This window comes from Rhipicephalus microplus, chromosome 5 (assembly GCF_043290135.1).
Source record: "Rhipicephalus microplus isolate Deutch F79 chromosome 5, USDA_Rmic, whole genome shotgun sequence".
Classification (NCBI taxonomy): domain Eukaryota; kingdom Metazoa; phylum Arthropoda; class Arachnida; order Ixodida; family Ixodidae; genus Rhipicephalus; species Rhipicephalus microplus.
In genome coordinates, this window is record NC_134704.1 from 92,939,236 (window position 1) to 92,961,821 (window position 22,586).

At 46.0% G+C, this 22,586-nt stretch overlaps 1 protein-coding gene across 9 annotated transcripts in view; it reads left to right on the plus strand.

Annotated features, from left to right (window-relative positions):
• The window catches only part of LOC142817866 (uncharacterized), a 246,100-nt gene that overhangs the window by 111,091 nt on the left and 112,423 nt on the right, over positions 1 to 22,586 (plus strand). For 8 of the 9 annotated variants that reach the window (XR_012895395.1, XR_012895391.1, XR_012895392.1 and 5 more), the window contains one exon: positions 21,985 to 22,272. Coding sequence is in view for 3 of the 9 variants with exons in the window: in XM_075895754.1 (XP_075751869.1) it covers positions 21,985 to 22,272 (288 nt within the window). In the remaining 6 variants the exon portion in view is untranslated. Of the gene's footprint in view, positions 1 to 9,516; positions 9,656 to 21,984; positions 22,273 to 22,586 lie in introns of those variants that run through there. The other variant, XR_012895396.1, reaches the window with a different exon arrangement.

Below are 22,586 nucleotides of genomic sequence, written 5' to 3' on the forward strand. Positions count from 1 at the left end.
AAGAATGGGACCTCATCATCGAAAGAAAACTAAGAGCAGCTCAGATGGAAGGAAAGAGTGAACACGAAAGAGAAGGCCTCAAGAGAAAGTTTTTCGAACAAGACTATGAGTTGCGTATGAAAATGGGACCCCAGCGAGGAGTACTTCTCGAAAATGAGGCAGAGTTCGAGATGTCTAGGTACATGCAGCCATATGAGGTATCATGGGATATGGGCCTGTATCTTAGACTCTTTGAACGAAAGTGTAGTCAACTGAAGTGTGAGCGAGACACCTGGTCTCAGAAGCTACGCACGGTTCTGCCCTGCGAGGCAGCGGATGTTGTTGCGCGACTCAGTGAGCAGCACGCGAACAACTATGAAGTTATTAAATCAGAGCTAATCAGGAGATTTGTAAACTCGGTTAGCAAAAAGAAAGAAAGACTCGCACCGGAGTCTGAAAGCGAGGCGCGTCGCAAAGCGCCGGAAGCTGAGGCGCCTCATAAAGCGCGACAGGAACAGATTGCGCCAGAGAAGGGCCCGCATATTCTCGAATGCATCCATGTAAATGATGTACAGAACGAGGCCGTGGCCGGTCTGGAGGTGGGGACGATGTCGGAAGACGCTCCTTGCGTGGATGAGGAGGGTGCCAGCAGCCCTAATGGGCCCAGTAAGAGGCTGGAAACCTTCTTCGTGCCTCAGGGGGACCTTTCGACATTGTCAAATTTAGGCATGGTTAGCGCAGTGGCTGATGAGGGCAAGAACGCCACGCTTCAGCAGTACAGCGATAACACCGAGCAGGTTTGCAAACATCGCAGAAAAAGGAAGAAGCGAAAGCGTTCGGCACTGCCTAAGCATAGGACTAGTCCCACACCGTCCCGCGAAAGACGAAAGGGTAGGCCACTAATCCGTTTAAGGAAACGTCTATGGGGCTGTTCATGGAGGCACAAGCGGCGAGCCAGGTGTGGAGGGAGAAAGGGAGGTGCGTCACCCCAACGAAGCGCGCGGTTCAGCTCAACGACTTCGGAAAAGCGGCCTTGCCCGAAGGGTCAAAGTCGAAAGGGCAGAGTGGCTAAATACCGCGCAGGGTTGAATACAAAGAGAAAATGGCACAGGCTCCCTCCGAGCTACTGGCGTCACTTTCAAATTCCTACGGGGAATAGGCCGAAGGGTAAAATTTGGTGTGACGGAAGTGCACTGCTTAGTGTTTGTGCATTTTGTAGCCTCGGGCGTGCTCCAAAACTGCCGGGACCACGACCCCATCGTGTGCGATTCAGAGGAATCTAGTTGAGAAAAGGGGGCGGTCAGTTTTAACAATGGTTGCACGTGCGTGTTAAGTATGGCCACTGATTATTGAATTGGAGAGGCATATTGGTCGGTTTGAGTTTGTAAGTCACATGATGCGGAGTAAATTTTTGAAAAGGAAAACCACCGAACTAAAGGCTGAAAATTGAAGTCCATTAATCATTTGTACGAATATACCGAGAAGGTAAAAACAAAAAAAAATTTTTGTTTTTTTTAGTGTTTCAAAGGTTTAGTTTAATATCGTATGCCTTTACGGTCATGTGGATGTGGCGTGAATTGGCATTTAAGGAAGAAGATATTAACATAGACCAGATGATTTCGTAAAATGGTTAAGTTTGGCGCAACACAGAGGAGTTGTCGTTGCGCGTTATGAGACTTGAGAGCCATTGGCACACGGTTTTATAAAAAAACCTTCGCGGTTGTTGTGAGGTGCTTTTCAGGTGTTTTTACCTATGGTTATTTTTGTGTTGTACACGGTGTGTTACAATGTAACGTAAGAAAGACAAAGTGTGAGGGATTAAGCGTTTGGTTAATAGCGCCGTGTATTTTGCAATGCTTAGAAATGAGAGTAATTGAACGCTCAGGAGAGCCCAGTGAGATTTACTCAGAGGCATTAGCAAAGGCAATTGGCTTCAACCAAACGAACCTTCTAGAAAGAAGTGTTTGTCTCTGTTTTGTTGGTTTTCTTTGAAGACAATTGATCAAGGATCATATGAGCGAAACGGGAAGCTTTTTCTAATTCTGAGCAAACTAAGAGTATTTTGGCCACAGTGTAGGCCAAAGATTCAGAAAGGCTAGAGAGCTTTATGTCTCAGTGGAAGACAATTATGGGCGGCCGTAAACAAAGACGGACGTTCGGACAAAATTAGCGCTCACTGAATCCGAGTTCCTGACTGATGCTCTCAGTGGGACAGAACCGATGAAAGTAGTCAGCGATGAAAAAGAGCCTGCTGTTTTATATCAGGACGACAATGGTATCAAGCAAAGCTGCGCTTTGCTTGCACCAGAATTTGGGCTCTCGTGGGATAACGTACTGCGCTTCAGGAAATGAATGCGCTTGCCTTGTGTAGGCCATTCATCAGTTGCAGGTTATCTCAGAGGTGCTAAATTTAAAGTAGGGACAGACCATTTTCCCCTTACTTGGCTGCAAACCGTGACATAAAAGAACAGTCGCCTTGTGAGGCAGAGCTTGATTCTTAAAGGGAAAAAAAATATTATTTTGACATTAGGTAAAAAAAAAAGGGCAAACTGAATGGAAACGCTGACGCGCTCAGCCGCTCTTTCTAAGCCATTCTGGGGTGCTCTTTCTGTATCAAAATTGATATTTTAGTTTTTTTTTTCGTGCATCTTATGTAAATTTGTAAGGTAGCACGTCCGGTTTTTCAGCTCAAGTGAGTCCTGAGAGTTTTGAGTGTGAGCTTTTGTTAAAGCTAGGAAATGAAAATTGGTTTCCATCCCTCTTTTGGCTTGGTTTGATCGAAGGGGGCCGAGTGCTTGCTTGTGCATGTGGTCCAGTTGCAGAAACGGTGTCGAAGATTCGGCCTTTACTCAGACCATGCCACAAGCGAAGACGAGTTCTTGGGATTCGACTACGGACCCTTTCGTCGTCCCTGCGAGCAGCAGTGTTGACCGCTGCCCTCCGTGACTCATCTGGCGAGGGGGAAGCTGTTATGACCGGCGTCAGCAGGCGCCATGCTGTCGCTGAGAAGCGTAGCCGGGCCGCGTTCCCACGCCTGGAACCCAGGTTTTCTTGGAACCAGCGTCGAGATCTGACGGGGGAGCGGCGCTCTTTTAACCCTCAAACAAGTAGCCGACTCGCCGAATGCTTATGCCCGCCAGGTATTGTCCCGGCTAGCCGGCGGATGAGACGTCACGTCGCCACGAAGCGGTAAGCCGTTCCAGAGGGGACAACAAAGACAGCGTCTTCCTTTGTAGAAACGGCGACCGCCGCCACAAAGTGCCCTGCTAATTGAGCGGACAGATTGGCGGACCGTTTGATGTCTGCTGTCCGAAGCTTGGAACCCCTCGACCAGCGACATACACGACGAGCAAGAGACTCTCTGGCGCCACCTTTAAGTGCAGTGATCTTGACTCGAAATTGGCTGTTCACGTGCGCCGTGCATGCTCGTACCCCTCACCTGTTGTGTGTGTATGTGATTGGTGTTCCACTGAAGAAGGAGGAGCCCGACAGGGCTTATAACGGCGCCGCAGAGTGCAGGACGTCGCTCTGAACCAGTTAAAGGTTCAACCACCACGTTCGTAGTTGGTGAAGGCTCTGAACCAAGAAAAGGTTCAACCACCACGTTCGTAGTTTGTGAAGGCTCTGGACCAAGTAAAGGTTCAACCACCACGCTCGTGGTTTGTGAACTCTTAACCTTATGCTGTAAATATTTGTAGATAGTGCCATAAACCTTGTTTGTTTTTCGTATCCCCATCTTGTAAGCGGTCGTTTCCTCAACCCGAAGCTACACCACGCTACCACAGCACCCCGGGATCACAACTGGTGATCAGCGGTGGGATCACGACAACAGGTTGGCATCGGTGGGATACGACTCAGCACCCCGAGCCGCAACAACTGGTGGCAGCGGTGGGATCACGACAATACGCATGTTCCAGTTGACATCGTTGCGCAAGTGCAAACAACTTGTTACGTAAACATCTGCAACACTTCAACATATGTCTGTGCGTGCAACATTTTTACATTTACTTAGCATCATTTCATGACATGTCGCTCAATAAAACAAATATTGCAACTAGGCTCCCTCCGCATGCTTCGCATAACGTCGATTCCCACGTGTTCTGCCGATTTTTCTCCTTTTCTCTTTCTATACTGCCGTCTATCCTTCTTTCCGTCCACCTCAAGCTCACAATACTCCACTTCAACCTTACGCCTCTTTCCTACCCCTTGCTGTGCGATACTGCACATGGCTATAGTATGGTATACCCTCTCCCCTCCTTTCTTTCAGCTGCCCTCACACCTTTCTTTCCGCCCCCTCACCTGCCCTTTTCCCCTCTCTCTATTACATTACAAGTTTGGCTATTTGTGTATTAAACTTCGTGACAGCTGGCACAAGTACTCAATTATTTAGGTCTTGCAGTGTTCTGTTTAGGTACTGTGGTCTTCGACTATTTAAAATCGGACAGGTCTCTTGTGAATCAAATCGAACGCCGAACTATTATAATATCAGAATCGAAGTGAATAACCACACAAGCCTGAAATTAAGAGCACATTGCTCTTATGAGCGATGAGCGATGGACTTTCTTGAATGATCTGTCGCTAGCATTCCATACAATCATTTGTCATCACAACCCCCCCCCCCACCCCCACTCGGCCACTTACCACAACCACAGGCCAGGAGTTTGCCGAACGTGACATTTCCAAGAAAGCTCGAAGTAAAACAGCGCCGGAGACAACGAAAGGCCGGACGAAGGGAAGGACATGTACAAAAGGCGCAGTGACAACTGCAAGTTTATTCAGTATTTGCATATAATAAATACCACCTTCAAATGACATGGCAAAAGTCATTCCAATTCCTAAACGCGGTAAACTCGCAAATGTGCTGTCATTATTTTGAACAGTAAGCTTCATCAACTGCATCAGCAAAGTCATGGAGAGAATGGTGCAACAGCGACTGCAGTGGTGTATAGAAGTCAGTGATGGATTTTCTGACCAATTATCTGGTTTTCGTCCACGTCGTGGTGCTTTAGACTCTGTTTTAGACCTTGTCCCTCATGTGGAGCACGAGATGATATTCGGAAGAATGACAATTGCAGCTTTCCTAGACATGAGGCGTGCTTTTGACACAGACAGTACAAGTTTTGTACGGGGTAATATAGTCTAGAAATCATGGGGCACCTACCTCGTTGGATTTCTGATTTTCTGACTGGCCGAACTGTATTCATGGCCACAAGCACTGGCAGCACCACGCCACGAGGCCTGAAAGCAGGTGTATACCCCAAGGAATTGTATTAAGCCCTATACTGTTTAACGTTGTAATACACCAACTGCCGACTCTCTTGCCATAATTAGTACATATTTCAATGTGCGCAGACGATATCTGCCTCTGGTCGTCAAGGCATGAATGTCGAGAAGTGCAGGATCCGCTTCACGAAGGCATATATAGATATAACGGTGCACTTTCTGACAAAATGCGGCATGGACGTTTCAGCAGAGAAATCTGCGGTGTTACCTTTTACTAGAAGACGTCATGACCATGCAGCTAAACCTCTCGGTCAACCAAACTGTGGTAGTTGTGCGTAAGCATCGTTTGCTTGGCATAACTTTGGACCGCATGCTAACCTGAGGACCTCATATTTCCAAAATTGAAGATCGGGTCAACCAGACACTGAATGTTTTCCGATGTAATACAGGAACCAAATTGGGTGGCACATCATAATCCCTTCTGAAGGTCATAGGGCTCTTACTCGACAAGCCATCGCATATGCATTACCAGTGATGCAAAGTACATATGTCTCAGAAAAATGAGCGTAATCTAAACGACATAGTAGCCCGCAGTCTTCGTATTTGCCTGGGCATCCCGCACACAGCTCACAGTGTCCTCGTAATCACAGAAGCAAAAAGACCACTAATTCAAGTTCTTCGCATTTAAGAACTCTGCCGCCACTTCCTCCACTTATCGCAAAGGCATTATGCCCCACTCGCTTCGTGAAAAAACTTATTCAAAGAAACGGGTGAATTGGTGACACGTGCCTTGCGAGCTTATGAGGTGGCACTTCAAAAAGGACAATATTCATTGCGGCCAGATATCAATCTTCCTCCTTGGCAGCTTACATCTTCTCCAGTCACTTTGAACATCAAAGAGATAAAAAATAAATCTTCGATACACTAGTTTGAAGCCACATTTCCAACGCTTCAACAAATGTGTAATTATCGAGACCGTTTCACATTTGTGTTCAGGGATGGCTCTTCAATAGACGAAAGCTCGACTGTAGCTTTTCATATAGATGCATATAATATAGAAAAATATTTCCGACTTTCTCGAAAGACATCGTCTACAGCAGCAGAGCTTGTTGCAATATTAAAATTTCAAAATTTATTGTTGAAAGCAAGCAAAGGTAAACAGGGTAATATATTCTGACCCCTAAGGAGCACTGCAAATGATTAAGGATTTTTATTTTTATCTAGATTATGGAATCATATATTAAATATTAAAAATACCATGTGTTACCTGGACGGCCACAAGACATGCTTTCAGTGGCTTCCAAGTCTCGTAGGAGTGATAGGAAACAAAATTGCTGACAAATTAGCTGCTGGAGCTAAAGTTCACTTGACACCAGCACCCGTTTATTTCTGAGAAAGTAAGAAGGCTCTTCCTGAACTGTGCCACAAATTAGGCAGGTACGCTTGGTTTGACAAAAATACAAAGTCATCGCTCCTATATCAAATAGATACGTCTATATGATTTTCACCTAGTCAAGAGATCGAGTGACGATTTGACACACTACTGCACCGTCTACGATTAGGTGTTGCATTTACACCTCACTTCTTATGCCGCATAAAAAGAAGGGCGTCCCCACACTGTGATCATGTCGATACGTCAGAGGAGAATATTTTTATAGAATGTCCTGTGATCATGTTGATACGTCAGAGGAGAATATTCTTATAGAATGTCCGCAATATGATCAACAACGAGCTGAACTGGGTGATCGCGTGAACCGATTCGACAGACGGCCATTTAGGATTAGAAATATACTTGGACCGTGGCCACAATCTGATAAGCAAAGGCGCGCAGTGAGCGCTTTCTATATTTTAATGGACACAAATCTAATTATATAACTGTATTTAGTTCATACTATACCTTGCCACTATTTGTATGGACTCCTCAATGCGATCCATATATATTAACTGGACTATGCCCGTGCACATTGTGCTCATTCATGCATCAGAAACCCTATAACGTATATAGTATGTACATAGTGCCTCTGATTAGTTTTTTTTATTCTTAACTTTTCTTGTTTGTGTGTTTATCCTGTACATTACTGTCATGATGTTGGGATAGCCGGCTCTAACGTAGCCCTTCTTGCCATTTTCTGCCAAATAAAAATAAAAATGAGAAAGTTACAAGAGATATGGCAGTTTATCACGTGGTCATTCCTACTGCACGTGCAAAACGGTTACATCAAGAAATCTGACATCCTAATACAAAGGCATAACAAAAGGCGTGCTGACACAACTGCCCTAGCTAGAGCACCTTTTGTTAGAATACGCATTATGTATACGTGTCCTTCTCCTCGTCCGGCCTTTTCGGCGCTGTTTCAGTTCGAATATGAACCAACTAGCCCTTTTGCCCAAAAATCTATACATAAAATCTCGCTTTGACTGAGAAAAATTAGGGGACCCTGAAGCTTAGCCTTTAGGAGTTGAACGCGATACCGATATCATGTTCTCTAGTGCGCAATTAATTCATTTGGTGCATTAAACCTTTTCGAACTTACTACGCACCCACTACGATCCCTTAAGGAAATAGGCGCAGTAGCGTGTGGAGGAACGTATTTTCACTGCCTTCACAAGCAGACGCAAGGCTAGAACATCTGCTTGCCACGCAAACGAGCCTGGTTCTGCAGTCCCGACTCTGATCCAGGATTTCTTTTATCAATTATTTTATTACTTGCATCGTTCTCAATTTTTTTCACTCGCGCACAGATTAAGATGATAGTTTTTCGCTCACAACCCATGACGCCGACACCGACGCTTCAATTTCTGCGAAACGACCTCTTAAATGCTATCGTTTTAACATAGCCGTTAACAACGCCGATACCTGCTAGGTTGGAAGAGCCGTGCAACAACAGAGCAGAGATTCACATTTGCAGCGGAGCTCACGCTCCATAAACTTTTGTGGGCGGGTGTGAAACTGTACACGTCGCACCAAGAACTCGCAAGCGTTCTTCAAGAATCACCCTAACATAATCTAAAGCACCGCATGTACGTGCATATGCGAGGAAACGCATGACATGCCCACAAGTGCTTGTAATTGTCAGAGCGTACATGTAGTCCTTCCATATGCGCAGAGTCGAGACAGGCGACCACCGGAATGGTCTGCCAACCTACAGGTTTTGTTGCATCGTCCCCTGCTGCCTCGTTCGCCATGTTTCAATGACGAGGTCACTTCGAAGTCTTTCACTCCCGTGGCAGGTTACAAGCTTCTACAAGGGACCACCGCTCGGTCCTCCCAAGAAGGTCCGGCACCCGGCGGTGGTTCATGAGGGGTGGGGAACGTGGGAATTCAGCGATCACCGCTGCCAAAATGTATGGGCGAGGCTGCCCTGACTATATATGCGCGCATCAGCCTGACGCAAGCGTCCACGCACGTTTAAGTGCTCTTCGTTGTATCGAGTACGTTCATGCATCCGTACTGAAACATTGCGTCATTCCAATATTTTCACGTGTTTTCGTCATCCATTACTATTTTTCTTCATTCCCCTTCTTTGTGTGGAGTAGCAGGCTTGTGCATACTATCACTCAGGCTGACCTCTCTGCCGTTCTGTGAAAAACCCTCTCTCTATGTTACGATAATGCATATAACGACCATATGTAAATATTTCCGCGACTATTTCATGGAATTGAGAGGAAGCATATACAGATAGATAGATAGATAGATAGATAGATAGATAGATAGATAGATAGATAGATAGATAGATAGATAGATAGATAGATAGATAGATAGATAGATAGATAGATAGATAGATAGATAGATAGATAGATAGATAGATAGATAGATAGATAGATAGATAGATAGATAGATAGATAGATAGATAGATAGATAGATAGATAGATAGATAGATAGATAGATAGATAGATAGATAGATAGATAGATAGATAGATAGATAGATAGATAGATAGATAGATAGATAGATAGATAGATAGATAGAAAATTAAAAGAATGAGGAATGAAGAAAATAGAAAAATACAAAATATGTTCCTGGCCATTTCGCTTTGTTCAATGCACAGAGCATGCACCTACCTAGATTAGCAGGCAGGATAAATCTATGCGTCCTGTTTCTTGCCTTCCGTCTTCTCGTCACTCGTGCGTCGTCGGACGTGTTGTGCAAAGGGGATTTCACTGCTCACCCTCGTCAGATTCTATTTCTGCAACTGCAATACGTGACTGTCGCCGCTCAGATATATGCGCTCGCAACGGATGCTATCCAGTATAGTGCGCGCGTGCGTGCAAGGACTGCGTGACCAGACCTTTGCTATAGAGAAGCGCATGCGGTTTTCTACAGCGGTTGACGGCAGCGAGAGCGGCCCCTATAGGGCACATTCGATCGGTACAACGGTCAGCTAGATCGACCAAGGAGCACACACGTCTGACAGCGGGAGCCGAACTTTGAAAGCTCACGATCCAAGTCTCGCAGTGAGTCGACAGCACCGCTTCGTCTTCGCGTACATGTATACCACCCACCGCGAGGATGCACGGCGTACGCGGTGATGCTGCAGTTCTTGATGGCAGCGGCTATCTCCGTGCTCTTAGCGCGTGCGTCTCGACGTGGACTTCCTGATTCGTTCCTACTTAGTCCCATGTTCTCGTGACGCTCGCTTCCAACGTGCTCGTAAATGGACGCTAAAGAGCAACATTAAGTTAGGTTAGGTTAGGCTGGAGCAACATCTTTCTTTTTAACCTTCGCTTGGAAATAATGAAAGCAAAAAATTATACCATGCAGCAAACCTTCATCGTGAGAGCGATGACATTTGCCTACACTTTGTGTCAAGAGAGCCGACGGCATGCAGCTAAGTAATTAAGAGTAAAAAGAGCCGGAAAATAGCCGTTACGCTGCAGTTACTGACACTGCACACTGATCTTATTGTGAAGATCAGTGATACTGACAATGCGTGTTAGCAAAGAGAGAGAGCGAGAGTAACAATACTGATTGTTGGCCTAGTTGGTACTTGCTTACTGACATGCTTTGGCCACAAATAACACACACACACACAAAGTAAAGAAACATTCAACGACAAGCACAAGCGTCACTTTCAACTAAAGTAGACCGGGCGCAAATCCAGACTTAAGTAACAACATGCAGACATGCGCAGTCTTCACACAGCCTTACGCTATCCAGCTATCAAACAATCTCTTCTCCGATAAGTACAACGTCACCGACGGTTCGCTGATACAATTATCACCTTTCTTCTAACTGTAATATGCTTCCATCAACTCACGCGCAGTTTTATGCCAACTTCTACCTAGAATCTTAAACTCGTTAAAACGTGGTACACACCCGCAGGCTTTACAATGCATAGGCAAATGCGCCAAGCCATCTTTTATTAAAGTTAATTCATGCTCCCTAACCCGTTCACTAATACAGAGCCCGGTAGTCCCGATCGATGTACGAGTTGCCACAAGAAAAGAGAATGCCATAAACGAGTCAATAATGACTCGTTATTGACAGCTGTCTCCGAAGCGCTTTTGCGGAAAAGAAAAAAGTGAAGGTACTAGAGCTGCCAAGGGGGAACAAGGAAAAGAAACCGTAAGACCTTCAGTGATTCCGTATGTTCATAAGGTCTCCCACAACCTGAAAAGGTAGCAGGCTGGTATGGAGTACCTTTCGCCTTTTCCGCGCCCGTAAAACTGGCTCAGCTGTGCCCGAGAAATGCTCGGGGAGGCGAGCCGTCAGGGATGCGGCAAGAAACATGGCACGATGTACGGGAAATGCGCTAAAGGCATTGTTTATGAGATTCCCTTTTTTTGTGGGAAATCGTAAATCGAAACTACCGGGCGCTGTATCGATGAACGGGTTAAGGAGCAAGAAAAAAATTTAATGAAAGATAGCTTGGCGCATTTGCCTATGCATTGTAAAGCCTGCGGGTGTGTACCAAGTTTTAACGAGTTTAAGATTCTAGGTAGAAGTAGGCATAAAGCTGCGCGTGAGTTGATGGAAGCATATTACAGTAAGGATAAAGGGGAAACTTGTATCAGTGAACCGTTGGTGACAATGTAATTATAGGAGAAGACATTGTTCGATAGCTGGATAGCGTAAGGCTGTGTGAAGACTGTGCATGTCTGTATGTTGTTGGTTAAATAGATACGTGGGGTTTAACGTCCCAAAACCACCATATGATTTTGAGAGACGCCGTAGTGGAAGGCTCCAAAAATTTCGACCACCTGGGGTTCTTTAACGCGCACCCAAATCTGAGCACACGGTCCTACAACATTTCCGCCTCTATCGGAAATGCAGCCGCTGCAGCCGGGATACGAAACCGTGACCTGCGGGTCAACAACCGAGTACCTTAGCCACTAGACCACCGCGGTGGGGCTTATGTTGTTTCTTAAATCTGGATTTGCGCCCAATTTTAGTTGGAAGCGTCGCTTGTGCTTGTCGTTGAGTGTTTCTTTACTTTGTGTGTGTGTTAGTTGCGGCCAAAGCATGCCAGTAAGAGAGTGAGAGAAATGTTTATTGTGATAGAAAAGCTGATATGTCAGCATAAATCAATTTTCTGGCCTTCTACTCAGCGTTAGGAAAGGAGAGGGTGTGAAAAAGAAAGGAGAGAGAGAGAAGGTCTTGTTGATGATGATGAGGACAGCGGTGATTAAGCGAAACATAGGAACAATTTAAAGTCTCTTGTCGAGTACTGTCTCTCGTAAAAACTTTTTGGTCAGCGCTTTCAGAATATCGCGCTGATGAAGAGGTGACGGTCTCAACAGATGTTTCGAGGTGAAGCTCCCTAAGCCATGGGTCGTGAGTAGTAGTAGTAGTAGTAGTAGTAGTAGTAGTAGTAGTAGTAGTAGTAGTAGTAGTAGTAGTACTAGTAGTAGTAGTAGTAGTAGTAGTAGTAGTAGTAGTAGTAGTAGTAGTAGTAGTAGTAGTAGTAGTGGTGGTGGTGGTGGTGGTGGTGGTGGTGGTGGTGGTGGTGGTGGTGGTACGTAGCCACCTCCACGGCCGGACTGGAGGAGCGGCACGCACGTACCCTTTTTAATTGAGGGGGAAACCCGCGCACATTGGACTAGTGAAATAACTTACAGAGACGGGTATTGGTGACTTAATCTCCAATAAAATTTGCCTTGAATTTGATGCTTACTAAATAAAACTAGTATCAGAAAGACACACTTTGGGCACTGTCTGCGCATGAAGTGTTGCCACCTTAAACTCGCTGGGCGTCACCTCCTTGGTTTTAGCAAGGCTTAGCGAGGGTTGGGCAGCAGTGCCATGAATATAGTGAAATAGTATATAGCCACGAACAAGAGGCGGTGAAAGGTGGGGAGTAGACACGAAGCGCAGGCCGAAAGAAAATGCGCGAGTGCCACTTCTTGTTTAGTCCTTGGAATGCCCGCTGGATGGCGGTATACTTCTATATGCTGAATATATTGTCAGGACGTCAAGAAAGAGGTCGTAATTGAAGACGCTGAGAAAACAGCAGCGGGTCGGTCTTTTTATTAACCGCGCGCGAGAGAGAGTTCCTCGTCTTTCTCGTTGTTGCGTTCTGCATAAAAACATGCAGATGCACGTATGTGCTGTCGCCTTCGTCTTTTTCGCGGGACGCACGTGACAATATGATGTAAAGATGCGAGATGCACGGACGGACGCATGAACGGACGCACAAACGGAGTCACGGAAGAAAGCACGGATGGACGCATGAATGAACGCACTGATGGACGGACACATGGACGGTCGTATAGACAGATGTGCGGACGGACGGAAGCAAGAACGGACGGACGGACGCTTCACCCCACTCACTATCAGGCATTCCGTGGATACGCGGTAATTTTTCGAGAAACTTGCTGTTTGCTACATTTCATCAAGACGATGGCCATAGAATTTATTTGCGTGATATATCGTGGGCAGATGCACAAGATAAGTCCAGTTGCTTCAGGAGTGCCACAGACCCCACAATCGGGGCTGTCTGCACGGCTGATAAGGTGTAGGCAACGACGAGTACTGCACCTTTTCAGGATCTACTTGTATATATATATATATATATATATATATATATATATATATATATATATATATATATATATATATATATATATATATATATATATATATATATATATATATACGCCGTGTGATTCGGGCAATATTTTGTGGGGAGGCTGCGTTGATATATAACGAATTACCTCGCGGATGGCCACAATCTGTGCCATCGTCGATGTTGTTAGATGGTTGAGACAGAAGCGTTCGTTTGTCTTCAAACTTGGCATGACGAACGCCGCTGTTGAAGCAGTGGGTAACACAGACTCATCAGATAAAAACATGCGTGGAAGAGGTATATTTTGTAGATAAGAACTATAACGTTAGTTCTTTCACGCCACATGAAGGCATACGCAATTTTTCCCCGCTCATGGAATAGGCACACCTAAGGTCTTGATAACGTACATCCTGGTACCTCTGCAACTTTCGCCGGAAGAAAGCATGAGGGAATGATGCTGTCATGGCGTGAGATTGCTTCCGCGAAACCACTGTTCGGTTGGTGCGTATAGATCGTCGCCAAGTGATAACGATCATGACGGGTCGGAGATAAACTCTTGAAGGTTCGCATGAAAGATAGCTGCCTATTGGAGTTACGCGTGCTTCTGCATTCACTCACATTGTTGAAATATGTTCATTTAAAAGCTGGCATTAAAAACATGTCTTGAGCTGCCACGCTGTAGCGTGGCATCCCAAGACATATTCTCAATGCCTGAGCGTGCAAGCTTTGCAATGTACGCAGGCAGGACGGGTGAATACTGGTGATAATGGGTAAGATATATATCGCAGGTAGCGTAAGAAAAGTGCCTCATACAGTTGGAGCAATGACCTTCTTGATGGGCCCCATTTCGTGCCTGCTATATATCTAAGCATGTGTACGAAGCTGCTTAGTTGGGACCGAAGCATCGGCACATGCTTCGATCAAGGATGCAGCGCGCCATGTGTTTAGTGCCGTAACGGACTTGATCAGAACAACCTAGAAGAAAAACTAATTAAGAGAAAAGTTCACGAAAATCTTGTGGGTAGGTTATAATACATCTCTGGCATAAAAACTAAGTATACCGATTTTTGAAAGCAGGTTTTTTGAAGTTACATTAGAGTGCTTCACGAGGGTAAAATAAAAAAAAAACGCTGGTAATGTTTTGAAAAAGAACTGGGGCGCAAAGTTGACGAATCCGCGACTCCGAGTCAAGGCGAAACCTCTACGGAGGAGAGAAATGCGAGAACTACGTGCGGCACCTGCACCGAGCGAGCTTCTGGCGACCTGCACTGCGTGTAAACTCTTGTGCCATTGCCGCAGATATACGCTGACCGCCGAAACCTGTCCACTCTGTATACAGCCTGACCACTGTCGCGAAATCCATCACTCCGCGGGGGCTTCCGCCGTTAAAGCAAATCGTTGCGCGGTTCACCGTGCTTCTTTCGTTTCTATAGCGTGATTTATTGGCACTGCTGTGTTTTTATTTTTCTCTTCTCGTTCGTAAAAAGTATGGCACTCGTCTGGCCTGCCAATGCTCGGCTACATTTCACTCGCGGCCGTTCTATAGTTCTAGAACTCTCGTACAGCTCCCGGTGTACCAGTAGGCCTAGAAGATCGCTAGAGGTCACGCGGGGCAGCATACACTAACAGCAACTAAAGGTTGATCGTGCTGCTACTTGCGCCGCTGAGGTGGGTGCAGTGGGCAAAGGAGAGACGTATATAGAAAGACAAAGGAAAAACGAAGAAGTGAACCAGAGGAAGCCTCCGGTTTGCTACCTCGTAGTTGGAGACGGAAAGGCAGTGAAAAGAATGCAACAGGTGAGTCATGACTCACGACTGTAGTCATCACTGCTAAGTCATCACTGTAGCAACGTCCAAGTACGACACACCAAAATTGTTTGTGAATAACGTCACAGTATGCCATTCAGTGAGTGAGTGAGTGGGTGAGTGGGTGAGAGCGAGTGAACGAGGGAGTGAGTGAGCAATATTATTAGCCATGCAGTTAAAGAAACGAACTTTCTAACTTGAGCTACCTGCTTCTTGCGTTTTGTAGATAGAATAATAGTGTTCTGTTTATCTAGATTAATCAATTGCTGTGATTTTTAAAGGTTTGGTTAAAACATGGCGTTCCGATTTGGAGACGAGTTTTTTTCTTTTTTTTCTTTCTTTTTCCTCACAAGTTCTACCACTTCGCACATATATGTCGGACTTAGATATTAGACAAAAAAAATGACGCCTGGGGCGGGTCGAGAGAAAGTGTCGCAGCGTTACGCCACAGCAGTAATTCTTAACGATCCCATACTACGCGCTCCAAGAACAGGGAGCGAAGTTAGCGCAAACATGACAAACCATCTGTATACCTAACACCGATAAACTTCCGCCTTGTTAAAGAAGAGTTACGGCGCGGTGTTTCTAAAATGCAACATTACACGCGTCCTGTCGTTTTCCGAACCGGCGAACCGCGACTAATCCTCCCTCCTCTCTCTTCCTCCGACCATACCCCACTTCTTTCTTTTTTTTCCCTGCGCCTTCATTCTTATGTAGCACAGTCTCTCCACAATTTGATACAATTACGTGCGCGTGTCCGCAATGTCTACAATGCAGAATAAGCAAGTGAGAAGAAACACTGCCGCCGGCGCGCGCAGCGCCATTCGAACGGCACACCTGCGGCATGATATCGCAACCAGTTTTGCAACCGGCTCACATCTCGTGATGGAGGCGTAGCTTGCGTCGTAATGGCTATGCAAGTGGCACTGCTTTTTATGAACCATTGAGCCCAGTCTGCGTTATCATCCATATTATATATATTTGTAAGTCAGAGGTGTCTAGAAAGGACTGCGGCCAACCGGTGGCGCTGGCTGCTGTTTTCTGACAAATGTCACTTACGCCAGTAAATGGATCCTAAATGTGCAAAAAGTCACCCAGATCCAACGATATTGCAGCATTAACGTTCGAACCGTTTTTTTAGTGCCTTCTTAATAAGTTGCTAAAAGCATTTGTCAGCACAAGTCTATGGAAAAGAAATAATAAACACTTTGTTGGAACATTTTTATAAAATGCTGTGCAATACAGGCAGGTTATACGCACAATTCAGTCTTACTTCCAACTCACGTACTTGAATAACCATGTCACCGCTGCGCGAGATAACCGATGCTAAGTGGCTGCTTAGCAACACGTGGAAATTATAATTCATGGACAGATGCATAAAAGACAACTCCATGTGCTTCGCCGGAGCAATGATAATCTGAATGAATTATCAGGATTAACATAACTGCGCTGGCTCCAGAAATGAATTTCATTACAAAGCACACTTGCAAGATTACCGATGACGTCCACCATGAAATGGTTTCAAGACATACCTATACAAAGGCACCCCACTTTATTGCACGTTCTCTAGGGTCTGTCAATTCAATTCGCTTCGTGGGAAGTCGAACATAAGCTGTAGCCACCCAACCGCATCGCAGATTTTTAGGCATTGAAGAAGTAAGTGCATCGACCCGGACATGCAATGAACGAATCATTAACCCACTCAGAAACAAACCACTTGGTATTATCTCAAAGGATCCATGTTGTACAAAAGAGGTTCATTCGCACTCGTGTTGCTTTAGGAACTCAACTTCCGTTCTGTATATTTTAGAGGCTCCTTGCACTATTCATGAGTCGTGATGTCTCCAACCCTCCATGGTGGTTGACTAAATAGGGTGCTCGACTGCTGTCTCGCAGGTCGTGGGTTCGAATCCCACTCTCGGGGGCCGCATTTTGCTGCAGGCGAAACGCTAGGCGCCCATGTGCTTGCATCTGGATGCACGTTAAAGACAGCAGATGGGTGGAATTTCCGAAGCCCTTCGTTACTGTGTTCCTCATATTAATATCACGCTTCTGGGGCGTAAGGCTGCCACAGTTATTTTATGCTATATGTATGTTGCGCTTATTTACTATACCCTATGCGTATAATAAAAATGCGCAACCTTGCCTTGACGGGTTTCATTAGGACTATTACGTGAGTATGTATCACGTGCAGAGCAGCTTTCAGGGGGGTTATGCCGACTGTTTGGCATTTAGTAACTTCCTACATAACCATCAATCTAGCAGGATAATGATATTTTCCTTTTTGTTATTGTTTTTCTTAGGTACCACTACACGTGGTAACCCACCTGTCTTTAGCACATCTAGTCAGCTAGCGTTTTCTTTCTTTTTGAGCAACTTCGATTTTCCAAAATTTTTTGTTGAGAGTGTAAGAAATCAGCGTCGCTAAAGTCATTGCATGTTACGAAACTGTTATGGCCCGGGGTTTTGTTAGTCTCTTTGCGTTCAGCTGAAAGATTATTGTGGCACGAATGCTAGAAGGCCACTCGAAAATACTCTACTAAACATACTGCAGTTAAAGAAAGGTTCTGTCGATCCTGCGTGACTTTGTCACAGCCCATACACTAGCGAAGATGTCGACGCGTCTAGCTCCCCATCCAGCGGGCTTCATAGAAGAATGGCCCGGCTAAGGTGAACAATAAACGAAACTACAATCACCGAAATGTTTCATTATCCAGCATCTTCTCCACAAGCAACGGCTACAGCTGATTCTAGGTAGGGGGAGTTTACGAACGGCCCAATGTTAAGATGGACACGTCTATCATTCAAATATTTGCACGGTTATTCAGCAGCGATTCGATCACCGCTGTCAATGTAAGGATGGGAGATAGACTCGTTCATTCTGAGGCACTGCGCCATGTCGCCTAATGGCAGACAAAAATTAGGTGCTTTTTTTTTTTTCTTCAAAAATCACTACCACCACCACCATTCTGTAACAATACGCCAAGGCAGATGGTGCAGGATATGATTGTGCAGAGAGTGACTGCGGTACAAAGGTCCTGCACGTTTCCAAGCCTTTACCCTCACTATGTGGTGGTCTCCTTTTCGGAATTTACGGACAAGAGACTCGCACAAGCGGTTGTAGGCCTATAGTAACACCGTTCACCGCTCAAGAACGACGGACAGTGACGTTGTGCGTGCTCTCAGTTTCTACATCCACCTAACCTTCATACTCCTCCATACTTTTTTTTTGCCTGCGCAGGTCAGCAAACTACTTATTGTAAATTCCCTAACATTTCTGCGTTTTCTTTCTCTGTCTCCTAATTTCCTTCCAGGAATAATTGTGAAAAATACTAATACAATAATAGACAACAACCTGAATCCTTCTTTCCTCTAAGGCTAAAGCTTCTCAGCGTAATCTAGATGGCATCCTCCGCTGAAAGAGTTCGGTGGTCGATGGAATCGTTTTGATGGCTTCTTTTGACCTCGCTTGTTGCAAACTCCCGTGCAAGTGTGCGAAGTTTACGATTAACCGCCACCTCCGACCACCGGTTCAACTATAGTATATTCTAGGCACTGTAGTTCAACCTTCGTGCTTCCGCCATTTTATACTAAATGTCGATAGCCTGTCCTCGCGCAACGCCCCGTTCACGAACCACTTGCGCGTTCAACAAACTTTCTTCTCGAGTCATCAAAAAAAAAAAAATAGCGCGGAAACGAGTAGTACGTCCGGCCTTCAGCCCTTTCCCCCCTCCTTACTCTCCCTTGCACTTCTTTTCAAGTCAGTGTGTGCGGTATACGCGCGTTCCTCCCAATGTACACACACATACACGCAACGCGTGCGCGCGCGCACGCCTTGCCTCTTCGCACCGGTTTCCGCAGGGCGCTTATAAATCATCCGCGCCGGTAGGCTTTCATCGTTCTGGCCAGCTCGGCCCTTCGCGTATCACTGCAACCCCACCTCCGCCCGATTTCTTGCTCCCCCAACTCCCTCTCTCATCTCCCTCTTCTTGCGATCTGCTCATACTCTCGGTCCGGCGAACGTTGAACACGTTCTTTGCGCAAGGCCCGAAGCGTGGACGGAGCGAGGCAAAAGGCCATTTTCCGCTGGCTGACCCGTACAACCACTTCTCTGCAGCCGCTTGTTCTCTGGCGCCCAGTCTGCTGCTGCTATTGCTGCTGCTGCTAGCAGTCTCTCGACAACGAGGGGACCGTGGCGTCTCGTTAGCAGCCGAGCGTGCAAACCGCCTGTGCAACGCGCCGGCGAGTCGACCGACTCGCTTGCTCTTTTCCTCGATGGTTGCGTGTTGTGCGGAGAAGCGACAGGTGCGCCCGGACACAGTGACGTTTGCGCGCGTGCGCGTTTATTTATCTTTTTTTCTTCGTATGCTCCGCACCGTTGGATGATTGATGGGGAAGTGAGAAGCCGAGATCTTAAAGACCATTTAACGCTGTCGCCGGGTGAGACTTTTTCGCGGAGGTTCGTTCGTGACGATGAAAAGGCTGGAACGACGCCGCAGTGATCGGTGCCTGGGTTTTAGAAAGGTGTCTAAGAGTGATTACTTCAGCGTTGGAATGCGGTTGCAAACACGAAGGGGCACAAGAAAAGTTGGAGGATGAGAAAGGTGCTTGAGCAAGTTGCGTAAGCCTTTAGCCAAGCACGAATCAATGTTCAATTAAATCACGCCCGGCCTGCAAAATAGAAGCCGCAGTCACAAGTTATCTTTCGCTACACAAAACGCACGTGTGCCTCATTACAGTCATGGTTATGTGCGCCCGTGGCCGTTATCTTATCATTAGCTTTTACCAACAAAATAGTTTAACATTATTTGGTTGGTTGGTAAGAACTTTATTGAAAGTCCGGCCGAGCTTTCGCCGACCGGAGCTTAGGTCTCCCGCGTGGGGACGTCAAGACCTTGCCTGACCGCCGCCTCACGGGCCTGCTGGACGGCTTAGAGTTGGTCACCGAGGCTGGGGCTGCACAGGGCAGCGGCCAACAGCGGCGGAAGGGTTCCGTATTTAGCACCTTGTGGATTTCTAGCGCAGTCCCAGAGCATGTGATTTAACATTACTGCCTCTAAAATTTATTTGTCGTCTGTGGACAGGGTTGCGAGATCCTCGAAGAGAAAAAGAGCCACAAAGTTAACCGGACTCTTCACATGCCATTTTTTTTCAATGTATCTGTGTTGAAAAATCACGCAAACAAAAGCTCAGGCATTCACGTAAGAGGCGCACGCAGTAGATCGTGCGCGCACACAGTGATAAAAATGGGCCTGTCATTTCCAAACTAATGAAATAGAGCATTCGACCTAACAAACGTCATGGCTGACAAGTGCCGCAGCGTCGGTAGTCAAATACTTAATAGTCAAAGTAGTAGTCAAACTTCAATAGTTGCCTTTATTGTCCCTTCAAGGCAACAACATTTTTCTTTTTTATGGCCGTCACCCTATCAATGATATGTGGGGTTTAACGTCCCAAGACCACCATATGATTATGAGAGACGTCGTAGTGGTGGGCTCCGGAAATTTCGACCACCGGGGGTTCTTTAACGTGCACTCAAATCTGAGCACACGGGCCTACAACATTTCCGCCTCCATCGGAAATACAGCCGCCACAGCCGGGATTCTATCGCGCGACCTGAGGGTCAGCAGCCAAATACCTTAGCCACTAGACCACCACGGCATGGTTACGAAAACAACGGAATACACGCGCTTTCATTTTTTTTTTACCGACACAGGCCCTTGACATCTGGTTTGGCCCACGGATGTGGCTCTATACCATCGGCGGCCAAGAAGAGCGTTAGCAAAGAGCTTGCTGATTTTTCTACACTTTTATTCAATTATTTGGTAAAATATATTTTAAAAAATGTTCTTTTGAGCTACATGAAAACTACAAGAGATTGCCTTGAGCATTATTCACGTTCTTTTTATGTGAAAAACGAATAAAAGACTTTCGTTACGCCTGAAAAAAAAAAACCTGAAAACATCCTCTCAGTTTCGCCGTTATGTACTGGTGAATTAGGTGAACTGAAGATTTTTTAGGGCACAAGGCTTTCAATCTCAAAACCGTCTATATGAACCACGTGCATCCACTTTAACCAGCGTTCGCTTAGGGTGGCGCCACATATACAGCTCAGACTATTAGCGCATGAGGCGGATAGCAACTAGAAAGACTGAACGAGTCACCCGCCAGTTACGTACGTTACAGTGTTGCCTGACCTATATGAGTTCCATTAATAATGTGAAAACCATGGAGGCTGGGACGCGTTCAGAGTGCACCTAATTGCTTTCGACATACTGAATTTTAAAAAAATTCCACTACACCAAGGGTTACCGAGTGATGGTTATGGCGTATAATAGCTGTTGATGTCAGTGCCAGAACATTAGCCAAAAAGTATAGCCAAGTAGCCAACGTCATTTTTTTTGTCACCACGGCATTTCAAAAGTAGCCAATTTGGCGCCAAGTAGCCAAATCTGGCAACACTCTCTGTGAGTGCACTAAGCTATGTCCGCATAGACAATAATAACAAGATTGACGTGCGAGGTCAATGCACTTTTCTTTTTTTTTTGGCATAATCTCACGAAATATTGATGTGACTTTATGACACGACATCCCCTCCTGTCAATGTCTCACTCAATGTCAGTTCACTTCACCATAGTGAATCAGGTGCTATGGTGCCGGCAGCTGACGCTAAGGTCACGGGTTCAGCCATGGCAGCGGCAGTCACATTTCAATGGAGATGGCTTAACGGTAGAGGCCCGAGTACTGTGCCATGTCAGTCAACGTTAAAGAAACACCAGTTTGTCGAATATCCCAGAGCCCTTTACAACGGCATCCTTCACAATCATGTCGTGGTTTTGGGACGTAAACCCCAAATATTATTATTACTATTATCATTTATCACTATTATCACTATTACTATTATCATATTATCAAGGGCACGGCGGCACCTTGGCCATGCGGATCCCTAATCACTTCGTATTCCTTGTGCAGTTTCTACTCGGCCTGCTGTTCCCACCCTGCACTACCGGAAAGCCATTTTTGGTTAACGCCACTCGGAATGCAACGAACAGCCACGTGCCAGAGACAGTTGCAAGGATCGCCCTGGATAATCAACGCCATCAGCACTCGTCAACACTCACGGATTCCGGCGCATGCGCTCACCCGTGGTCGCCCCTCGCGGATCAGCCTATAAGTTCGTCACCCAGGAGCGCGGCGGCCATAGGGCACGGCGGCACCTTGGCCATGCGGATCCCTAACCACTTCGTATGCCTTGTGCAGGTAAGGAAACGTTTCGGTAAATGTATCCGCTCTAGTGACCGATGCCTGTTGGTGCTGCCGTGCCCCCGGCTGTGTGATCTGTTGTTTGAATGCTCATTGTTCGTGAGAAAACTGTTGTTGCTCGGGGGTGATGAAGAGACCAATCCCGGACCTGAGCTCTCTCGAATCATCAAGCAACTGAATGTAATTTCCGCAAATATTAAGGAAATTAAGGAACAGAGACTAGCGGATATTGAAAATAAACTGGACGCTCTAGGCGCACTAGAAGAAAAACTTAAAACCTGCAACGACCAGGTTTTTGCCATGAATAGCAC